The 23,369-nt window shown below is 34.9% G+C and overlaps 1 protein-coding gene across 4 annotated transcripts; it reads left to right on the top strand.

Annotated features, from left to right (window-relative positions):
* Nucleotides 1-17,555: 17,555 nt before the first annotated feature.
* LOC113304942 lies at nucleotides 17,556-22,021 on the top strand. Of its 4 annotated transcripts, none has more exons than XM_026554070.1 (8): nucleotides 17,556-17,868; nucleotides 18,042-18,334; nucleotides 18,529-18,597; nucleotides 18,702-18,766; nucleotides 19,603-19,652; nucleotides 20,383-20,484; nucleotides 21,099-21,228; nucleotides 21,710-22,021. In XM_026554070.1, exons 2-8 carry the CDS (start codon nucleotides 18,312-18,314, stop codon nucleotides 21,829-21,831), a joined length of 561 nt encoding a protein of 186 aa, XP_026409855.1. In that variant the 5' UTR covers nucleotides 17,556-17,868; nucleotides 18,042-18,311; the 3' UTR covers nucleotides 21,832-22,021. The 4 variants fall into 4 exon arrangements, with proteins under 4 accessions (XP_026409855.1, XP_026409850.1, XP_026409859.1 ...); XM_026554065.1 differs by having other exon boundaries at nucleotides 18,526-18,597; XM_026554074.1 differs by lacking the exon at nucleotides 19,603-19,652 and having other exon boundaries at nucleotides 18,526-18,597; nucleotides 18,702-18,765.
* Nucleotides 22,022-23,369: the final 1,348 nt, after the last annotated feature.

The following is a 23,369-nucleotide window of genomic DNA, read 5'->3' as shown; positions in this document are numbered from 1 at the left end:
GCCTGACTTTGTTGGATCAACTATGTGGTTAATTAAATCATACTAAGATAACCTTTGGGTTTCCTGCAACAAAATTCTGAAAGGAAGTTCAAGGATGACTTCGCGACATTCATTTGAATGTACAATTATTTAATGAAATAAAATGTTCCATGGAACACTCGGTCGGCATCAATGGATATGCTTTGAATTTCTCATTCACTGAAACAGAGGGGAGTTACATCTGTAACTAAACCGGTCGGTCCAATCTACACTATTATAAGGAATTCACATTTTGAATAACTGCGGTTCGCTGGTTTTAAGATAGTGGGTGGACTAAGCCGGTACATGTGATTGTTGTGGTAAAGTAACATCTGTACTATCAACAGAGTTTCATGAAAGTGGCCATTTGTGTCCATCCATGAAGAACTGGAGTTTAAGCAACTAGCGAATTTAAAGGGACGATGTTTCGCATCTGTGGTCAATACATGCATAAAGATGTGAATACAAAAGTGTATTTTACAATGTGGTTGATTGGCAGAATATGATTGGTTGATTAGTATCACATTTTTCTTTTGTGAGGGTTCACATATTTTGTGACGCAGCCACTGAAGTTCTGCGCAAGGTAGCCAAGTCCAAGAAATTGGAGATTCCGTTTTAGAAAGTGTGCATGTTTGGCAGAAACTAGTACTGATATGCAAGTCCGTATTGATTGTGTTCATGACTTTTTTAACATTTGAGAAGAGTCATGAAATAGGGAGGAAATGTATATGATAAATTTTTAGCTGGTGGATTATTTTATAATCAAAATTGTCCCTAAGTGTTGAGATTACATTCACATAGGACGGACATAATTCTTGCAATAAGAATTATAGGTTCAAGATGTGGAAATTGACATGTCTTTAATGACAAAATGAAATACCGGTTAATGTGTAACGTGTTGGAAAATTGGGCGGCCGACCAAATATCCAACGATGCGGTGTTACAAAGATGCCGATGCATAAATTGCGAACATTTGCATTCCATAATGTAAAATATTGAATAGACATTGTCTATGTATTTGGGTATAAATTAGTAGAAGATTGGGCATGAGTAGAGGAGTTACTCATCGTAACAATGTGCTTGTTGAAATAGCATGTAAGTTGCCTACAAATTTTCTATGCATCCAGTGAATGCAAGTCTATAATGACTTGATGACTTCTTGTGAATTAACTGTCAACGTTAATTATGATTCCTAGAGAAGTTACAATTATTTTGTAAAATCAAATAAGAACATTTTTAATAATGTTGTCAAAATTGATTGCATAAGTAGATGCAATTAATAAATAACGAGGTAGAATGGCTTGAAAACTAACTTGAAGAGATCCCATTTTGGAAGAAGTCATTCAAGCAGTCTTGATTTATTGAGAGAATCAGGATATGAATCTATAATGTCTCTAATGAGAGTTATAATGAAAAAGTCAAGACATGCGCAAGTCTTGGACATTGAATGGTAAGTCAATTACTCAAGAAAGGAATAATTGCAGTTAACCATTTAAATAGAGAAAAACTTGGCACAACTGATCATGAAGAGTCTCCCAAAGGAAATGTTTTCAATGAAGTATAAGGAGATGGGACTCAGGTTTGTGAAAGAAGTTCGATCACCAATAGCGGAAACCCAACTTATGTCTTTTAAAGATAGACTAAGTTCAATGTGGTACTAACAAGTTATTGTAGTGGTTATAGTACAATAAACTAAAACTTCCCATTGTCCTTCTAGTGTAGTGATTCTGCATGATCTTAGGGATGGATGAAAATCCTTAATAAGTCTAACTTTTATCACAAAGTGTCTCGCAGAAACACCTTCGAGACTTACCTATATGAGTATTTGGAAATCAGGTCGTTTCCTATGAGAATAAGACCGTTCTCAGAAGAAAAAAACTCATGAATCCAGGAGAAAGCACAGGGCCATTGATGTGCGAGCTATAGAACACACTACTATCGGAAATCAATATGTGTGGAGGTTCCAGTTTTATCACAAGGGGTACTTGGTTCAAGATTAAATTCACCATAGGACCTCGATAAAACTTTGAATATCTTACACTAAGTCAAGGTTCAAACCCAAAAGGTACCTATCATTTATGTATTGGTTCCAACGATGATGCTTTTTCTCAACTTACCTTGAACTACGTTGGCTTGATCCCACTCGGGTACGTAGGCAGTCACTTGAACGATGCAGTCATTCATGTTTTATAAGTTTTACTTTATTTTCATGTTTTTTTGTTATTGAAAATAAGGGGAGATTGTTGGATATTTTCAATAACATAGAAAATAAAATGGTTTTCGTTTTTGGTTTGCCGCTACGACGGGGGAGTGTCTTGTGTTGTATAAACACAATGGATGTTAGTTGGAGATCAAGAGACACCTCTAATGGTTGTGATGGTCCACAAAAGACATAACCATTACCATTGGATACCTTATGTGTCTTTTGGAAGTGAAGAGGCATCTCTAATAGGCATGAGTTCCCTATAAGTAGTGATGATTTGTTTTCATTCAAATAATGAAAAACATCTCAACTCTCTCTGTTTTCTTTCTTACAAGCATCATCAGAAACAAAACCAGTGTGTTCTTGGTTGGATCAAGGTCATACAAGCTTTGAATCCAACATTGTTGCGGGGCTTCAAGTATCCTGACGGCGATATTCATTGACCTGTTTGTACTCGCCAATTCAATTGGGAAAGGGTCGAATAATTGTCGAAAAGAATCTTTCATTGGAGCATTGAACCCTAATACAACATTCTTTTCTTCAACCTGTTTTAGTGTCAATTTTCCAACAAATATTGCATAATTCTTTATCATTTTATTGGCACTTATCTCATTATGTGTGCTTTAAATTCCCATTTTATGCCAAATCCTGTATTTTACTGTCTTCAAGAATAATTACTTAATACTAATTAATTTTGTGTTTTTAGGTAGTAAATAAATCTTGGATGCTTAGAAAAGGAGATAAGGAGCAGAGAAATGGTGGCCAGAGACAACCAGGAACAAGAGGATCCTGATAAATTGGCATGAAGAGTGAAGGAAAAGTATCACACAAAAGCTGCGCAATCCGCTTGGCTGAACCAAATGGTGGGCTTGGAAGAAGAATTATCGAAAGACCCAAGACCTTAGCCCACTTACATCTCCAAACATCAAGCATGATGATGCTTCCCAACACCCAGCAACACTTCCACACAGTACACCAATAACCGATGCAACTGCTCCACACCGAATCACCTCATCTTTTCTATTCAGTTTCACTATATCGACCGGAAATCCAACTCCATCACCCATCTGAAGCCAACCCCTATTTGTACATGATCTGCCTTCACCATCAATACCAATTAAACCATCTCTCTCCATCATCCTATTTATCTCAAACAATAACCCTATCTAGGGAAATTCATAGGTTGAGTAAAATTGTACCATTCAAGGAAGAGGAGAAATCTGAAATTGTCAAAGTAAAGTGAAGATTTCCGTATGAAATCAGTTTGAAGACTCTCAATTGTTGTATGTTATGTGATGTCAATGGAGCAGTTGATGGCAGCGGAGTATCTGTTGTATTTGGTGAGTGATTGACATCTCAAATCCCTAATTTCAGTTGTACTGTGGAGATATTAAAAACCCAATTTAGGGTGAAATTTGTGTATAAATAGGGATGGGATTGTGATGAAGAGGACAAGCCTGAAGTAGCCGGTGAAAGCTGTAGTGTTAGTTTAGGTTTTATTTCAATGTTTACTATGTTCTAAAAATCTCTGCTAGGGTTGAGATGAAACCCCTAAGTAATTAGAATTTCGTGGTTTGATTTACTTGTTCTTCATGGGATTTTGAATGAGAAGCATGATTTAATCTCTGAATACTAGCAATTTACTTTCACCTTGTATGTGAAGCATCCATGGTAGTAAGAACAATTCTTTGTTATGTATTCAATCCTATATATGAAATAATTTGGTTCAATTTGTGATTATCTATGCTTTAAACAGATAGGTAATGCTAGGGATTGACATTTTAGCTAAGGTTAAATCATCCATTTGTGCAAGTGATTTATCACTTCTTCAAGGTAGTTTGAGGCTAGAACTTATATAGCTCCTTGATTAAAAGAGAACCAATGTATCAAATCAGGAATTTCTATGCATTTAGGTGGTGGATTCAAAGCCCTAGTTCATCTTTGTTTTGCCTTTTAATATTGTTGCTTTAGTATAATCATCAATCCTAGTCGTATCGGCAAACAAAACCCCCTTTGTTAACTCTTTCGTCTTTAATTAGTAATAGTAGAACTTAGAAGTTTAGCTTCGCATCGTTACAACGCCCTGTGGGATCGACATGTATTTGCCATATCTATGTTATAGACATTGTGCGCTTGCAGTTTAATATTGTAGGTTTCTAAGCCTACCAGTGAACACGATAAACCACCTTCTAGTCACGTAAAGACGTGATACAAAACTTCCCTTAACTCGTGGCTGCCTAAATAAATTGCATGGGTGCCTATAATAAACCCGTTTAGAATTGAATGGCTGCCTTCTTTGGATACCTCCAGTAATTCATAATGGATTTCAACAAGTTGCTTCTTAATACCATAGTGGTTTCCCATGCAATGATAATTCTGCCTCTTTTGTTGGCCAATTGGACGATTTATTGTTTTTTTGGGAATAAGCTCCAAAATTCCCATAAAATATAAAAAAAGCTAATAATACAATTTCGCAAGAAAACTATCTAAGAAAGCATAACCAATCGATACTTAGAGAGGTGACCTATCAGTGGGAAACTACATAATTGCATTGTTATTTTATTTTTCGATTATTGATTTGATTGACTAACGGTTGTTGAAAATTTGATTGCACTTAGTTTGATTATTCCTGAGAGCCTTATTTTCTGATATAAGGGTCTCAAACTAGATCAAAGTATCAACCGGATCTTTAGAACTGTAAAGACATCTTGTTATAAGCCATTGTTAAAAGACTCTGCTTTGTGCGTGATTAATCACAAGAGGATTCAAGTTTTTGTGTGCGGGTACTTTAAATACAATCGAAGATTGACGAAGAAGATTTATCTAATTAGTTTTCGTATCTTGTGAATTTTGTGCACACATCTTGATCGGCTGGGATCCAACTAGATATTGTTTATATTTGATAGACTTGTGATTATCTAGTTGATAAGATCGGCATCACTTTATGGTTTCTCTTTGAGTTCTATATTGTTTGATTGGAAATCCGGAAATTGATTATTGCGGTAATTAAGATTCGGATTGATCTAACCAGACAAAGGAGTCTATTAGACTACACATAAGAGCCTTTGTCAACGAATCAACATATATTTTACCAAAAGATTGAATAGAGTGGTTACCAAACATATTGTATTCCTATATTGTTTAGAATACGATCAAAAGGAGTAAAACAACTTGAGATAGTGATTTCTGTCTTGATATTCACGTGTGTAATCAAAATATCGAAGACGTATGGATACTGAGGGAAATAAGTTACTACGGGTAGTTTACTTGGTCTCAACTATACGAAGTTGGTTTTTGTGTTTTGTATAGCGGCTTAATTCTGAGAGTATTCAAAACTGGACTATGTCCCGGGGTTTTTCTGCACCTGCGGTTTCCTCGTTAACAAATTCTTGTTTGTGTTATTTACTTTACTTCTGCATTATAATTGTTTTATTATAATAAAGTAAATACACCTGTACGTTAATTTTAATCACTTGACTTTGATCCTATAGTCAATCGGTCTTGTACTATAACTATTGTCAAGTGAATATCAAGTTGTCGTATTGTCTTGACTATTGTCCATAAACGATTACACTTGGTATCGGACTTATATGTTGAAATTAATAGATTATGGTGTATTTAGGTACCCTCGTATTTTCAATCGGTATCAGAGCAGGCAAAGACGAAAAGATCTAACAACCCGTGTTTGGCGTAATCCAACCTAAAATACATGAGCCCAAGTAAGATTAAGGCAAAGCGAAAATTAATGAAAGATTTAGTTAACATATTGCAATATGTTGTTAAACCACACTCAGAATCAGAGGATAAAAACAGTGATAATGGTTCTTCCTCATCTAAATCGAGTTCAAAATGTTATTTCGATATTATCTTGAATGAGTCCAATGGATCTCATGGTGAGTTAAAACTATGTCATGTAGGTATGTCCGATGAATCAAACAGAAACCCTTCTAGGGATGATGCAAGTCGTGTGGATATGTTAGGCTCTAAGCTGAAACAAGCTTGTGATCAATTGGTTGTTAACGAAAATTACCTAAGTATGTCTTGTGAGTAAAGACACTTGAGGTTTACTTGAAATCAAGGACTACTGAATGTCAAAGGCTTCTTCAAGATCTCAAAAAGTTAAGGGATGATTCTCAACAAATACAGAGTCTTGAAGACAAAGTAATTACTAATCTTTCTCTAATGGAACTATCAAAGAAAGATCGTGATGCTGATTTTGCAAAGGACCGTTTGTTGGAAAAGAAACTTCCTGAATGTGAAGCAAGGATTAACTCTCAACAAAATAGTTTTGAAGAGAAAGAAGGTGGATATATCTCTCGAGAAAAACACCTTGAGGCTTATCTGACAAGTGCTCTTGATAAAATCAAGATGTTGGAAGAAGAAAATTTGGAACTAAAAAAGTCCAATGAAAGCTCAAACAAGTTAAACCCGATGTTAGAAGCAAGTAGAAATCATCGTGATACACGAGGGTTGGGCTGTAACGGAATAGATGCTTCAAATATTAAAAAAGAGGTAAAATTCGTCAAAGCTACAAATTCTTCTCTACCAGAGGCTTTCACTAATGTCAAAGATGCTCCTAGTTCTTGTAAAGAAGTAAAGCCTGTCAAGCCTGAGAATCATGTTCAACTAGACACTTCAAGTGCACCAATCTAAGAAAGCACTTCTGCTAATGTCAAGAAAGCAACAACGTTGAATAAAAATAAGAAGAAGAAAACTCGTCGATCTCCAATGCAAGTGGATACACCACAAAAAGGTAACATTAAAACTCACACTCCTTATGTTACTTTTTGTGGTAATATAGGACACTTGCAATGGGGATACAAAGTTCGTAAGATGCAGGATGCACTTTGTTTTGTATCAAATGAATTGGATAAGTTTTCTCCCCGAAAGAACTTAGATCGTTATTGTACTAAGTGTTAGAGCACTGCTCGGTCGAACTCGCATGCGTTGCTATCTCAAGCATGTTTGTCAATGTTAGTGATCAAAACTATAAGTCTTGATTTCTAGTATATTATAGCTAAGTCTCAGACTAGGATAGAAAGTGTAGTTGAGCTCAAGGACTTCATGGTGATTCATCATACAAGTAGAAGAACTACTCAAGGAACCGGTGGAACTTCTCGACAAAAAGGTATGTGAAGACTTGAACTTTTCTGTCACTCAAAAGTCTATCTACTTTATCTCCTACTTCTTGAGACAAAAAGTCGTATGCTATATATATAAACTTAGATTATACACATTTGGTATTTCGAGTCGAGTATACCTTGCCTATCTATATCTCGAAATATGTGTTGGTAAGCTTTTCGCTTCGACCAAGTTTATCTTTACCTAGTGACGAAAGTCATGATATGTTTCAATCATCTTGAAAATTGCTTTGACGAGAAATGGTGTAACAATTGTATAACGTCCTCTAAGACTGTTTCAATGATTGGAATGAGAGTTAAGATTACATAACCAATGATGGACATAAGCATTGTTGTGGAAACACATTTATGTATAAGTCTTATTCGTTGAACCAAAGTTTGCGAACTTTGTTGATCAAGAGAAACCGGAAGAATGGCTTGTTGCCAAGTCTGCGAACTCCCGAAGTTCTCAAACCCGAGAATTTCTGCTGGAGTTGACAAACTACTTGCGTGAGCTAAGTCCGCGAACCCAGTCCGTGAATCGGCGGAAGGTCTCTTGCCGAGATTTTCTGCTGGAGTTTGTAAACTCTGCCGGTTGCTTAAGTTCGCGAACCTAGTGTGCGAACTTAAGAAGGTTATATATCTGAAGATGATTTCTGAACTTAAACTTTAAAAATACTAAGGAATGCAGTTTGCAAACCGTGGCTATAAAATTTCATGAACCGATTCAAGTGAATCAAATCATCTTTTCTTCAATTGTGTCTTGTGTAGTTACATAAGATTTCCTTGCAATTGAACAACTCTCTAACTCATTTGAGTCATTTGAACTAGTTATGGTGAAGAAGAACATGGTTGATATGAAATGCTCATATGGCTAACCTTTTGGTTAATTATTGTTGAACCAACAATGTACACGTTTGGGTACGGTTAACAAACCTAGAAGCGTGCAGTTCATTTGTGTATAACAAGCTAAGTTTTCGATCTAACGGTTGAGAAATATTAGCTTGAATCTAAATCAGGTTTTCATCTAACGGTGAATATTGATTGCTTTGTTACCAAGGAAAAACCTTGATTTGAAAGACTATATAAAGGAGACATCTAGTATTGTGCAAAACTAATCCCCACACCTTACGTGTGATACTAGTTTGCATACTAGAGTCGGTTCTCCTTTAACCTTTGGTTTTCTTCTTCTAAAACCAGGTTAACGACTTAAAGACTTCATTGGGATTGTGAAGCCAGACCGATACTACTTTTATCGTAGTTGTGTGACCTGATCTTGCATCTTCTATCGTACGAGTACAATCAGATTGATTGGCTTGAGATTTGATATCTCCGATAGGCAAGATATAAAAAGTAATCACAAACATCTTCGTCTCATTGTTTGTGATTCCACAACATCTTGTTTCGCTACCATACGATTAAGATTGTTGTGAGGTGAATGATTAATCTAGGCTGTTCTTCGGGAATATAAGACTGGATTATCAATTGGTTCATGTTCACCTTGATTATTATCAAAAGAAGGAACAAAAACTTTAGGGTTTTTCTGTGGGAGACAGATTAATCCTTTGATAGACTTGTCTGTGTGAGACAGATTTTTTTATTGTCAAAGCCTGCGATTTTGGGTCGTAGCAACTCTTAGTTGTGGGTGAGATCATCTAAGGGAATCAAGTGCGCAGTATCCTGCTGGGATCAGAGGCGTAGGGAGTACAACTGTACCTTGGATCAGTGGGAGACTGATTAGGGTTCAACTACAGTCCAGTCTGAAGTTAGCTTGGAGTAGGCTAGTGTCTGTAGCGGCTTAATACAGTGTGTGTTCAATCTGGACTAGGTCCCGGGGTTTTTCTGCATTTGCGGTTTCCTCGTTAACAAAATTTCTGGTGTCTGTGTTATTTCAATTTCCGCATTATATTGTTTTATCTTTATAGTTGAAATAATACAGGTTGTGCGTTAGATCAATCAATTGGAGAATCCGACCTAACGGTTGTTGATTGATATTGATTGACACTTGGATATTGGTCTTTGGTACCATCCAAGTTATTCCTTGTATTTGATTAGTACTCGCAGTTTCTGTTTGAGGAAATCAAATCAAGAGAGAGATACAAACTCGTTGATGCACTTTTAATTGATTGAGTCTTGTTGATTTTCTTAAAAGTATATTCGAGTTTGTCCATACATATTGCTAAGCGAAATATTGGGTGGTGTTGTTAGACCCCCGCTTTTTCATTAAGTTTAGGCAAAAGAATTATTATAATGATAGTTCAAGGTTTGCCTATCACTCGATAAAGTCATAGCATAAAAGACCCTATTATATAATGAGAGATAACTTTGTAAATGCAAAGATAAGATCTGATGTTCCAAATTGGAAAAGGGATGTTTCGCAAAGTATCCAAAAGGGAAATGGTCCTAATGGCATGAAGGATAAATCCGCTCCTATGAAACCCATCTATAAATGGGTCCCGAAGTCCTCCATAGCCAATAAAGGACCAAAATTAGTCACAAGAATGACACTCAATTGATAAATGTTGGTAACAATATTTTTGAGAGTCTTCTCGAAAGACTAAGGAAAGACATCTTGATGTCTAAAGTCACTTGTACAAATGCACGTTGTGATAATGACACTCTTCATCACAAGTCAAAAAGGAAAAACAAGAGATGAAACAAGAGTAAGCAAACCAAGCAAGTGGTCAAGAGTAATGATTATGTCTTAGTCACTTGTGAAAAAGAAGACAAGGCTCAATTCAACACAACCTAGCCTTTATGCTCAATCTTATGGAAGGTGAGGAAGCACATGACCTCTCGGTTATTATATGACTATTTGACATTTTCAGGGAGATTTTTCTTTTCTTTACTCATACCTTCTCTATCCACAATTGATCATTTGATAGAAACGGTATTTTTGAGTTTATGGTGTTGATATCTACAGGTCATATATGTGTAGATCTTGTTTAGACGGTTAAAACAAGCCAAAAATCACTTAATTCGGACATCGTATGAAAAAGTTATGGCTAAAACAGTTTTGACTTTTGAGTATGGATTCATGTTAGAACCGGTTATAGCCTATGTTTGGGAGAGAAAATGCTCTGAAAATCGGGTGACTAAACTGAGTTGACTCAGTATTAAAAAAAATTCAATTTTGTTCATGCTTCTTCAATGATTTCAATCTTATTTGGTCTTATTCCTGTTTTTCATTCTCATATTTAATTGGTTTCTTTGTTTAATTTTCGAATCATTTTGTTTTTAATTATCTTATGGATAACTAGGTTTGTTTTCTCCTCTGTTTTGTCTTGCAGGAATGTTTGATCTTTGGATGGCGTTTGTCGTTTTCTCCTCAATAGGCATTGTGTTTGCTTTCATTGGTATATTGCTCGTAGAAGCAAAGGATTATTCGTGTTTGCACATCATCATGATTGATCCAGATTGGTGTTACTGTGAATCGTTTGATGGGTTTCTTGAATCGTTCAAGATCAATTCAGAAATTGTTTTATCTGCCGAAATTTCAGTCAATTACATTCAGACACGTTCAAGAAGGAAAATTTAAAATTCAAATTATAGTTCTAAAAGGAGAGCTTTTTTTTTCATATTCAAAAAGTGTTGACATTTTCCAAACTAAATATTTCCTTAATTGGTTCAGGAAATCATGCAGAAAAATTCTTAAAATCCTGTTATCTTTGGTATAATCTATATCTTGTTTATTCTCAAAACCCTAATTTTTTTAGCCCATAAAAATCCTTGTTCCTTAGTTGTTTTCTTATATCAAAGTCGACTATTGGATAGTTTTGACTATATTCAACCAAATCAACAACTCTCACTGAAATCAATGGCTTCACAATCCTCTGAGAATTCAAATACTGAAGTCAACAATGGTGGTAAAAATTCTGGAGTTTTTTCATGTTACTTCTAAGCTAAACAATATTATTCTAAACAATGACCTTTCTCATTATGAATGTACTGTTATGAACTCTGAGGATGGGATAGAAGATAATACTGAGAACTTGGAAATTAGCCTGATTGGGATGATAATTATAGAAGGAAAGATGTCTGATGAAGTTGTTCAAAATAAAATTAAGTTTACATGGTATTTCCTTCCGGAAGAAGATGTCAAGATGATTGAGATGGATCGAAATATTATGGTCTTTTAAGTTTACTAACTGGCATCAATTGAATAAGGTCTTCCAAATAAGACCTTGGAGCTTTAATGGTCATCTAACTGTTTTCCATCAGTATTCGCCTGTTGTTATCTACAAGCAATTGGATTGGAGTAGTCAGGAGTTTTGGATCCACTTACAACATCTAACGCCAGAGCACATGAATCAAAGAACTGTTAAGTAAATGGGTTCAATTATGGGTGAAGTTACAAATATTGAGCCAAAAACGGGTTTACCATATCCAGATGAAGTTTTTAAAGTCTGTGTTAAGATCAACCTCTTCACACCTTTAAGAACAGGAATTCTTGCTATTACTGCTGCAAGCTCCACAAGACAGGTAAGATTTTTTTATGAGAAACAACCTCATAAGATTTGTCCAAATTGCTATATTCTTAAGCACTCAAAAGCTAATTGTTCTGATGCGGCAAAAAATCAAAAAGAAATTCACAAAACTCCAATCCCTATAGAGACTATAAAAGTGTTCAAGAAGCCAGCTAATACTCAACAGAGAAAGACTACTCCTATCATGAGACAAAATTCAAAGAAAATGGTAAAACATGCTCCTTTTATTCCTCCTACTGATGGTTATATAGTTCCTGAGTATGTTCCTAGAGCTCTAGAAGTGACTGCCTCTGGTACTCAATCTGGGACTAAACCTGAAGCTAGGCTTGGAAAAGACAAAAATCTCTTCAACCAAACTCAATAATCAATCAATATGATTCTGTCATTACCAATCAAGTTTTTGATCAATCAAATGAATACACACCAATAAAAACGACTGCTAGGGATAACATCCAAGTTTTAGATAAGATTAAGCATTCTGCAGACAAAGCTGGAGAAACTAAGGTAATCCAATATTCTCTAAACGTTTTTTAAAAAACTTGCAACTATTATCAATTTTATTTTGTCATTAGATTGTTTTCTTTAATCCCATATAATTCTCATCGACAAATATTTCTTGTTTGTCCTTCTTACTATTTTAAGATGAAGTTCTTAGCTTGGAATGTTCAGGGTTCGAGAGGCAAATTTACTAATCAACAACTTCATAATCTTGTCAAAGTTCAAAATCCCGATTTCATTTTTTTGTCTAAAACTAAGGTTGGCATTGATAAAATGATTTATGTTGCTAAATCTACAAATTACCACAACTTTGATTATATTAGTATAATTGGATTAGCAGGTGGTCTTATTCTAATGTGGAAAGATGGCATTACATGTGAAATTGTTAGTGCTGCTGATAACATGATTCATGCCTTAATTAAAATTCATCCTCAGTCCCCTGAAGTTCTAATTTCTTTCATGTATGGATCTACTTATTCTGATTTAAAAAAGCATCAACGAAATTTTTTGAATGATCTAAGTAAAGAGGTGCACCAACCTTGGCTAGTTCTAGGTGACCTCAATTTTAACATTGATGGTGATGTTAATAACTTAAATACTTGGGTTAGAAATAAGGTTAGGGACTCAGGTTTAGTGGATATTGGCTATGAAGGAAGGAACTATACTTGGTATAGTAATAAGTATGGTACTGGTACTAGGAAAGCCATACTTGACTTAGGTATAGGAAATAATGATTGGTTTGTTCATTTTCCTAATGTTAAAGTCTTACATTTAATCCATATTGCCTCTGATCATTGACCAATTTTGTTGTTGACTGATCCCATTCTTAGACACCTGTGGAAACCTTTCAATTTTTTTGGTACTTGGATTAAGCATGAAACTTTTGAGCATCAAATGGATTTGTCTTGGAATGTTAGTAGTCCTTCTTTTAAATTTCAGCAAAAATTACAGTTTACTAGAACTACTTTGTCTCATTGGAATAAAATGGAATTCGGTGATATTCAAGAGAACATAAATAAGCTTCAAGAAGAATTGAAATTTGTCCAGAATAGACAAACTAATAATAATCAACATGACATAATAATTCATCTCACTAAGAAAATTGAAAGATGGTTTAACATTCAAACTGAGTTCTATAAGGAAAAATCTAGAGATAAATTTGTAACTAATATGGATTATAACACTAGATATTTTCATTTCCTTGTTAACAAGAGAAGGTATATAAACAATATTGATGTTTTATGTGATAGTACATGTAAGTGGTACAATGATAGAGAGAGTATTAGTCAGCTTTTAACTGGTCACTTTTCTTCTGTTGGTTGTACTAATAATCCTGTTTTACATACTGCAACTTTTGGTTGTATACCTGTTATTCTATCTGATATTGATAATGAAAGATTAATAAGTACTCCTTCTAAGGAGGAAATTGAATATGTTGTAAAAAGTGTGACTGCTTGGAGTTCACTTGGTCCAAATGGATTCCAAGCAGGTTTATACCAAACCCAATGGATGCATGTTGGTAATGATGTGATTGGTGTGGTGCAAAGGTTTTTTAATTCAGGTTTCATGCCTAGGAGTTTGAATAAAACTTATATATCTCTTATTCTTAAGTGTAAAGATCCAAAAACACCCTCTAAATTTAGACCAATTGGCATGTGTAACACATCTTATAAGATCATATCTAAGATTATAACTAGTAGAATTAAGTCATTCCTTAAGAAAATGATTTCTCCATATCAAGCTGCTTTTGTCCCCAGTAGTTCAATTCATTATAACATAATTGTAACACATGAAATGATGCACACTATGAAACATAAAAAAGGAGTTATTGGTACCATGGCCCTCAAACTAGACCTTTCTAAGGCTTTTGATAGATTAGAATGGAGTTTTCTGCTTAATACTACCTTCGTTTCTGGAAAAGTGTTACTTTCTCTTTTTCAATTTGGCCTATTTTTAGGCTAAAATGAAAAAGTGAAAGTAACATTTTTCCAGAAACATAGGGAGTATTATGAAAAAGTTTGGTTTCTGTAATGTTTTTTTGTAACCTCGTTAATCAATATCTCTCTACTACAAGTGTGAGTATTCTTCTCAATGGTCCTCCTTGTGAGAACTATCATCACTCTAGAGGTTTAAGATAACGAGATCCATTATCTCCTTATCTATTCATCATTATCATGGAATATCTTTCTAGATGTTTTCTTATTGCATAAACTAATAAGGTTATTTATGGTGTTAAAGCTTTTAGAAGAGCTCCTTCTTGAAAAGACGTGGGTACCCAAATATACCTCAATCTAAAACTTTTCCATCTATAAGTCCTTTCTCCGAAAGTGATTGTATATGGACTGAGTCGAGACAATACAACGAATCGGTTCACACTTCGTGTGATCGTCTATGGATACGAGATCGAGACAATACGATAACAAGATAACTTGCGTGATTGATTATGGATACAAGATCGAGACAATATAACAATAAAGTATGATTACTTGATAATAGGTTCAGACTTAACCAAATATTATAGGATGCTATCAAGTATTTAGGAATTAACGTTTGTTTATTTTACTTCGAATTATAATAAATCAATTATAATTGCGGAAATAGAAAAGTAGAAGACACAACAAGATTTTGTTAACGAGGAATCCGCAAATGCAGAAAAACCCCGGGACCTTGTCCAGAATTGAATATTCTCAGAATTAAGCCGTTATACAAAATGTAAACCAATTTCGTATAGTTGAGACCAAACAACTAAACCTATAGTTCACCTAGTTCCCTCAGCATCCCTGCGCCTCCAACTTGCAATAAGTCACGCACTGGGAATAATTCCTTTGGTCCATATTCCGAACAGTAAAGGAACAACAAATATGTTCGTAACAACTTTATTCAAACAACGTGATCTGAGTTTGACAAAAGGCTATTCCGTTTAACCAATAAACTCCTTTGTCGGGTTCTAGATCAATCTATTCAACAACTACCAAAGTAATTGTTTATACTATGCAATCAATACTATGAATCACAAAGAAATGTACTGATGCCGATCTACACAACTAATCAATCCAATCTGTCAAAAGATAAACCGATTATAGTTGGATCCCCAGCCGATCAAGTTTTGTGCACACCAAAGATTATGAACTCAAATAAGAAATCTTCTTTGTCTTCAAATCTTCTTAGATCTTCAATAAACACCTGCACACAAACAACTTGAATCTCTTGTGATCAATCACAAACACAGCGGAGTCTGTTAACGATGGATTATCACAAGACGTCTTTAGATCTACAAACAGTCTAAAGATCCCCGTCGATACTTCGATCTAGTTTGAGTGAATTTTATATCAGAATAGAAGATTCTCAAGCATAAACAAACTAGGTGAAATCAAAGTTCAACAACCGTTAGTCAATCAAATCAATCAAAAACTAATAATAAACCGCAATTATCTAGTTTCCCACCAACGGTACTCGTAGAGCTTCTCAATCCCAAAGAAGTCTTTAAAACGAGCGGTCGTAAGAGATTTCGCCTAATTAGGGTACTTTCCTCTCCGAATAGACGGCTCCACCAGTAACAACACAACTAGGTAGTTTTGCTGGCTCTGAGGATTAGTTTGCTCGAAATGCAAACTTCAATATTTATAGACCAAGGAAGTTTGGACACCAAGGAATTTTCAAAAACGAATATTCTCAAAGATATGCAATAAAGCCAAAATCAGTTTTCATAATTTCTGGAATTGCTCTGTCCAAATATTGACCGAAATCTCAGTAGAAAATCTCCAATTAATAAATGCACATTACCAATTTTTATTTTCTAAAGATATGCATTTAATTGCTGGAAATTAAAAGTATAAAATTAAAAACCTTAATTAAAATATTCTCAATTTATTTCGATCCGGGATTCTCCTTTAGTTATTAAGGAATATCTTTGAATAATAATAGATAAGAATTACTGCACATGTTCAAAGTATGTCGACATCTTTACTTTGTAAATCCTTTTTCATATTTACAATCTTGGAACCGATTTGCCACACTTCCAAACGAGTTTAGAATTGGTTCATCTGATTTCCAAGAACTATGTGATTGATCGAAAACATTCAATCACCATTCATGGGTTCAACGGTTCTACCAAACACAAAGTTCGGTTCTACCTCCAAGTGGCTACTAGGATCGGTTACACTAGTTCCCATAAAATGGTTAACTAAATACCAGGATCGGTTACCACTATCTTATGGTATTACTTGTGATCGGTTGCACAAGTTATCAGATCGGTTACACCAATTACTAAAACTCGTTAACCTACTACAAGGATCGATTACACATCTTGTGATTAGTCCTACCAAGTTCTAGGATCGGTTACCCAATGACTAGGAATGGTCACACCAATTACAAATATCGATCATACCATCTTAGGTGATTACTTAAGATTGGTTTCACTAATAAAAGTCATACCTGAAAAAGCGGGGGTACAACAACCACACCCAATATTTCGATTAGCATTCTGTGTGGGCTAACTCCAATATACTTTCAAGAGAATCAACTATACTTAATCTTAATAAAGTATATCAAAGAGTTATATCTCTCTTTCTCGATTCAATACTTACTCAAGCAAATAGAAATCTGCGAGTCTAATTGAATACAAGAGGAATCACTTGAATGGTACCAAAGACCAATGTTCAAGTATCAATCAATTTCAATTAACAACCAAAGGTTGGATTTCCCAATTGATTGATTCAAACGCACAACCTGTGATATTTCAACTATAAAGATAAACAATATAATGCGGAAAAGAAATAACACAGACACCAGAAGTTTTGTTAACGAGGAAACCGCAAATCCAGAAAAACCCCGGGACCTAGTCCAGATTGAACACACACTGTATTAAGCCACTACAGACACTACACTAATGGAAAAGAGGCTATTTAAGACATAATGGAACGACACATGACAGAGGTTGCGAAACTGCTAGATATCAAGCGCGTCGTTGACTAAAGTCAAGTTGTCGTTGTGCTTGGACTTCTGTTGACTTCTGCCGCGACACTTTAGTGTTTGTTCCTGACTAAAGTCAAGCTGTTGTAGTAGTTGGACTATAGTTGACTTCTACAACGACACGCACAGTAGTATCATTTCGCTGGTACAATCGTGTGGTTAGGATTATGTTGTTTGTTGGAACGGCTGAGATTAAGCAGGAGTATTTCGTTATTATCGAGTAAAATATTTTTCTATTTCCTTCATCTTTCATTCATCTCTCGATTCACTCATCTATCTTTTCTTTCTCTCTCCAGCAGCCCAGCTCTCGCTGAAACACCACAGCAGAAGAAAAAAATTAATGAACTATTTTCTCTGAAATCCGCCACATCAAAACCCTTTTCACTAAAAACCCACCACCATCCAACCATTTTATCTGAAGTTCTTAAAAAAAAAATTCTTATAAACCCACCTCCATTAAACCTTGAAGAGAAATCTGATTTTCTGTTGTTCAACCAATTTCGTGTTTGATAGAAACCCAGTTTCTTTTGATGTGCGACCATTTCAGTTTCGATCTTGATTTTGTCTACAGGTAAAGTTAGGGTTTGTAATTGCAAAGTTAGATACTAACCATACAAATCATAGAAGAAAAAAGGCTTCGTTTTTCTCCTTCTTCAATTCATTCATAGACGAAAGAAAGGCTTCTTTTTCTTCTTCTTCTATCAAGTAAACATGGCTTTCTGATCTCATTAGTTGATGTTTCAGGTTAAGTGGTGCTAAAAATGGGTCTTTGTTTCGAAACTCCAGCTCTATTTCTTTTTCATAGAACGAAGTATATTTTCGATTCTCAAGGAAGGAAGAAGACCATTTGTGGGAAAGTTTCTGTTGCAAATCCTACCCCAAGTTTGATTTTGATTTTTGAAGTTATTTAATTTTGGGTTTTCTGTTATTTGACTATTTCTAGTATGATTCCACACAAGACCAAGCGAGGCTGTTGTAGTTTTTAACCGAGGCTTATGAGGGTATCCCAACACCATGGTTATCCCTGATGCTCTCAAGTAAGATCTGGTTCCTGTTTTTCTTATGAATTTAGGGTTTTATTTGATGGGTTACAGATGTGTCTCTGAATCGTTTTTCTGTTTCTAGATGATAATTAAAATTTCACTGCGTATCATTTTTTGGTTCAATTTTATTTTTCCGGTGAAGGATTTATTTTGATAACTCATTTGGTTATCTGTTGTGTGTGTAGTAGATGCATGAATAGAGCTTGGCCTGGTCTTGGAGAAGCTCTAAAAGGTAGCATTGAGAATAAGATTCATGGGTAAATTCTCTAACTCCACTAATCTATTGCTTGATTTCATATTTAAGGAAACGGGCACTGAAAATGGGATTCTGGTTAACTTGTTGTATGTTTATTTTGGGCAGGATGGCAACGGAACAAGGATCGTTGATGGAAATTGTATCCAGAAAATATGGTGATAACTTCAAAGTTAAGAGTTTTCCTTATATTTTTTGTGATAATGCTTTGTAGCTTGATCAGCTCAGTGGACTTATCCATAAATTATTTTGTTAATCTTAGTAGGTTTAGTGTGCGATCTATTTTCTAACCGAACACAGGCTCTTTGGGTTAATCTCACTATGTCAAGTTTTCGATAACATTGTCTCAGTAGGTTAGGTGTTCGATAGATTTTCTTATAGTGTTGTTATTTGTTCTTTTGGTTTATGAGCATTGCTTTGTTGGTTTCTCTGAACTGGTGATTCAAGTATCTTTTTAAGTTTCAATTTGTTCAGTAGTTTGATCCGGCTTTTCAATTTTTGGCTTACTAAACTTTTCTTAAAACTACTGTAAGAGTGTACTATGCTAGTGTGCATGCTCATTTAGGAAGAACTGGAAGCAAAAGAGTTGACTTGGAGTTTGTTGCTTAGACAGTTGTTTGTTTTCTATATTGTTGTCTTCCTTAGCTAGTCATTTCCATATCTTTTCTAGATTGTGTAGTCATTTGATTCTACTGCATCTCTGTTTTTTCCTTTCTCAGTACTCGAATAGAAAATGTTGATTGTATCTATTAAAAATGAAACTTTCATGCGTGTTGGAACGTACCTTCCCAAATAGCATGGACAACCTGACAACTCATACATGGTTGTTTAGCTTTGTATTCAAAGCTTACCGACAACTCATAGACAATTCATTGTTCTTTAGAACTGTATTCAGAGCTTACTGATGATAATGTTTTAAACAGGCAGTCCATTGTTTAGAATTGATAATGGTGACGACTCATAGATTTTTTGTGAATATTTGATTTGATTTGTGTTACTGAATTAACAGTTATGGAGTTGAGCAAGAGTACACCCTCCGCAGAAGTATGTTTACACAAGGTTGATGTCTACATCTTAGATTTTGTTTTATAGGAGTTATTGACTAATTGAATGCTATTTGAGGGCAGCTTATGATGCTGCATCTAAGATGAGGCAGTGCCCTTCTCTATGTATGTCCTGTATTTTTATATTCGTTTGTGCAGATTTGCAAAAGTAACTGGATGCTGATCTTGTTGGCAAAATGGAAATTATAACCCTGGATTTGTTCACTTGTTTGCTTTCTTCATTTACAAGCTTACCGAATAGCAACATAGACATGTAATATTTCGTATGATGGGTTTTTCTTGTGAAGGTCGGGTCGTATATGTTTCCTTTCCTGTGGTTTTGTAAGTTTCTGCATATAGGTTCATCACCGTACTTTAATCACTTTTATTGAGGTTATTCAAGTTAAAGGATAAAGAGCACCATTCTTTTTCCTGTTCTGATTTTAGATTTGTATGTCAGTTTATGTTTTCAGTTTTTAGGTCTCTCTTTGTTGTTCTTATTTATTTTAACAAATAAACATGAATGGGTGGAAATCGGATTCTCAAGTGTTTCAAGAAATGCTTACCATTTGGTATATTGAAATTGGAATTAACGGAGAATAAATTTTAATTCCTTTCTTCCTATTCAGTTTTTTAGTTTGTTCACATCTTGTAGAATAAAACTAATGCAATAACTGTACATGGCTTGAACCACTACTGCTGATGGATTTAATGTTGGTGGTCTGGTGTGCTGGTGGTGTTGTTAGGCGAGTGAGGTTGCCACTGTTGTTAGTGGTGGTGCTTGGGGTGTTGATGTTATGACTTGGCAGTTGTATTTGTATTGTTGGACTGCATTTGACTTGGCAATAGTGAGCTCCTCCTCCTTTCTCCCTTACCCCCTTTCACTTACTTATCATGTTTTGTGCTTGATTTCACTAGAATTGGACTCATTTGCACTTTTTGTGCCATAAACGAATGGTCTGAAATAGGCTGTACATGGGACTGTACATAGATGGAAAATTGTTTTGTTGTCGAATTGAAATACACTAGCAAGTTTTGTTTCGCATGTTACCATCACCTCAGACTTCCCCCTTGTGCATTTGTAAGTTTCGGTAGTTTTATGAGTAGTTCTAACCATGTTCCCTTTTCTTATTTTATCGCATTTTGATTTGTAGAAATACATACCATGGTCAGGATGTGGGAGTTCGCGAAAAATTCACTTTTTTTTTCCTGTCGTCAAAATCTAATTGTGTTTACAGCCTTCTCTGCTAGCTACAAGACTGGTTTAGATGTCATTTAATTGTGTTAATGTAATGTGCCTATCTTGATTTTAGCTATATCATGAGAACCAAATTTTTTGGGTAGTTGTATTTTCCGAGTCTTATTATTTTTCGTGAAGCATTTCCAGTCAATTGTAGATGAGTTGAGTTATTTTCGTGAGATGACATAAACTGATGTAAATTGTATTGCTCTTTTATGGCAGGAGTGTGAGAGACTATACCTGCACGAAGACCTGATATATTTCCAGTCCAACTTAACGGAAGCAACGTTTTCACCACCATTGTCAGCAGATCCTCCAGAAGAAAAAGAAAAGGAGGAAGATGATCTTGAAGGTGAATTTTTCTTAATCGATGTTTGCTTATTGTCCTTAGTATGCTAGTTTTCAGTGGCCTTATAACTTTGTATAACTTACACCTAATTTTAGTCATACAATATATGGACCCTTGTAGTTTGAATCATTAACATGGTTTTAGTTGTAACAAACCACTTTTCTAAGTTTCCCTCGTCATAATATCTATTTTTCGTTGCTGGGTCATAAGATTGATGATGTTATTAAAGCACATGATTGCTCCCCAGCTAATCTATTTCCCATCCACAATCTTAATCTAATTCAGTGTTGGGTGCTTTTATCTAGTAGCTTAACCATCTTTTTATTAGTTAGGTTCAATTTTTGTGATGTTAATCTTGAAATTAAATAAGGAGATGGTGAGAGCTATATATTGTCATGAAGTTATTTGTTGTGCTATTATTCAAATGCCATCATACAGTTTGAAGTTCATTTTGGTTAACTGTGAAACTTTATTTTTGATGCAGCTGCAATGATGTCTTGGTTGATGGTAAGATCACTGTTGCTGCTGGATAAGGAAATGTTGGAAAGGGTTGTCCTTTTGCAGTTGTGCTCTCAAGCAAGCCGGTGCCAAGGTCATAATGACTGAAATTGTTGTTGAAATTTTTAGTATCACTTCTCTATAAGAACCTTGAACTTATTAATTGGCAGCTGAATCCTTTTTTTTTAATGAGTTTGGACTAAATTTTATGAATGCAATTCAATGTAATGGAGCTGTCATTTTGTATCAAATGAATCAGGTTTTATATGGAATTTGAATTTGGAATTGTTCATTTGAATTTGAATTTGAATTTTAGTAATTTAATTTGAATTTCAGTGTAATTTGAATTTCAATGTAATTTGAATCAGAATCAGAATTATTTTAGCTCAGTCAGAATGGCCGGATTCAGCCAGCCAGATCTGACATTTTTTTATGTTAAAATAAATCAAATCTACGACGTAATCCAGGTGTCGTGTATAGAGAAACCTTGGAAGTATCGTAATTTAGGGGCAATATGAAAGCGTCATTCCAGAAAAAGACACTGAATCTATGGCACTTTCAGCGACAATCTGAAAGTGTCTTTTAACTCGTTAAAACGACACTCCTTTGTCGGGTTCTAGATCAATCTATTCAACAACTACCAAAGTAATTGTTTAGACTATGCAATTAATACTATGAATCACAAAGAAATGTATTGATGCCGATCTACATAACTAATCACTCCAATCTATCAAAAGATAAACCGATTATAGTTGGATCCCCAGCCGATCAAGTTTTGTGCACACCAAAGATTATGAACTCAAATAAGAAATCTTCTTTGTCTTCAAATCTTCTTAGATCTTCAATAAACACCTGCACACAAACAACTTGAATCTCTTGCGATCAATCACACACACAACGGAGTCTGTTAACGATGGATTATCACAAGACGTCTTTAGATCTACAAACAGTCTAAAGATCCCCGTCGATGCTTCGATCTAGTTTGAGTGAATTTTATATCAGAAGAGAAGATTCTCAAGCATAAACAAACTAGGTGCAATCAAAGTTCAATAACCGTCAGTCAGTCAAATCAATCGAAAACTAATAATAAACCGCAATTATCTAGTTTCCCACCAACGGTACTCGTAGAGCTTCTCAATCCCAAAGAAGTCTTTAAAATGAGCGGTCGTAAGAGATTTCGCCTAATTAGGGTACTTTCCTCTCCGAATAGACGGCTCCACCAGTAACAACACAACTAGGTAGTTTTGCTGGCTCTAAGGATTAGTTTGCTCGAAATGCAAACTTCAATATTTATAGACCAAGGAAGTTTGGACACCAAGGAATTTTCAAAACCGAATATTCTCAAAGATATGCAATAAAGCCAAAATCGGTTTTCATAATTCCTGGAATTGCTCTGTCCAAATATTGACCGAAATCTCAGTAGAAAATCTCCAATTAATAAATGCACATTACCAATTTTTATTTTCTAAACATATGCATTTAATTGCTGGAAATTAAAAGCATATAAAATTAAAAACCTTAATTAAAAGATTCTCCATTTATTTCGATCCGGGATTCTCCATTAGTTATTAAGGAATATCTTTGAATAATAATAGATAAGAATTACTGCACATGTTCAAAGTATGTCGACATCTTTACTTTGTAAA

The sequence above is a fragment of the Papaver somniferum genome, chromosome 1 (assembly GCF_003573695.1).
Source record: "Papaver somniferum cultivar HN1 chromosome 1, ASM357369v1, whole genome shotgun sequence".
In the NCBI taxonomy this organism is placed as follows: domain Eukaryota; kingdom Viridiplantae; phylum Streptophyta; class Magnoliopsida; order Ranunculales; family Papaveraceae; genus Papaver; species Papaver somniferum.
This window is presented reverse-complemented; position numbering and strand designations above follow the sequence as displayed.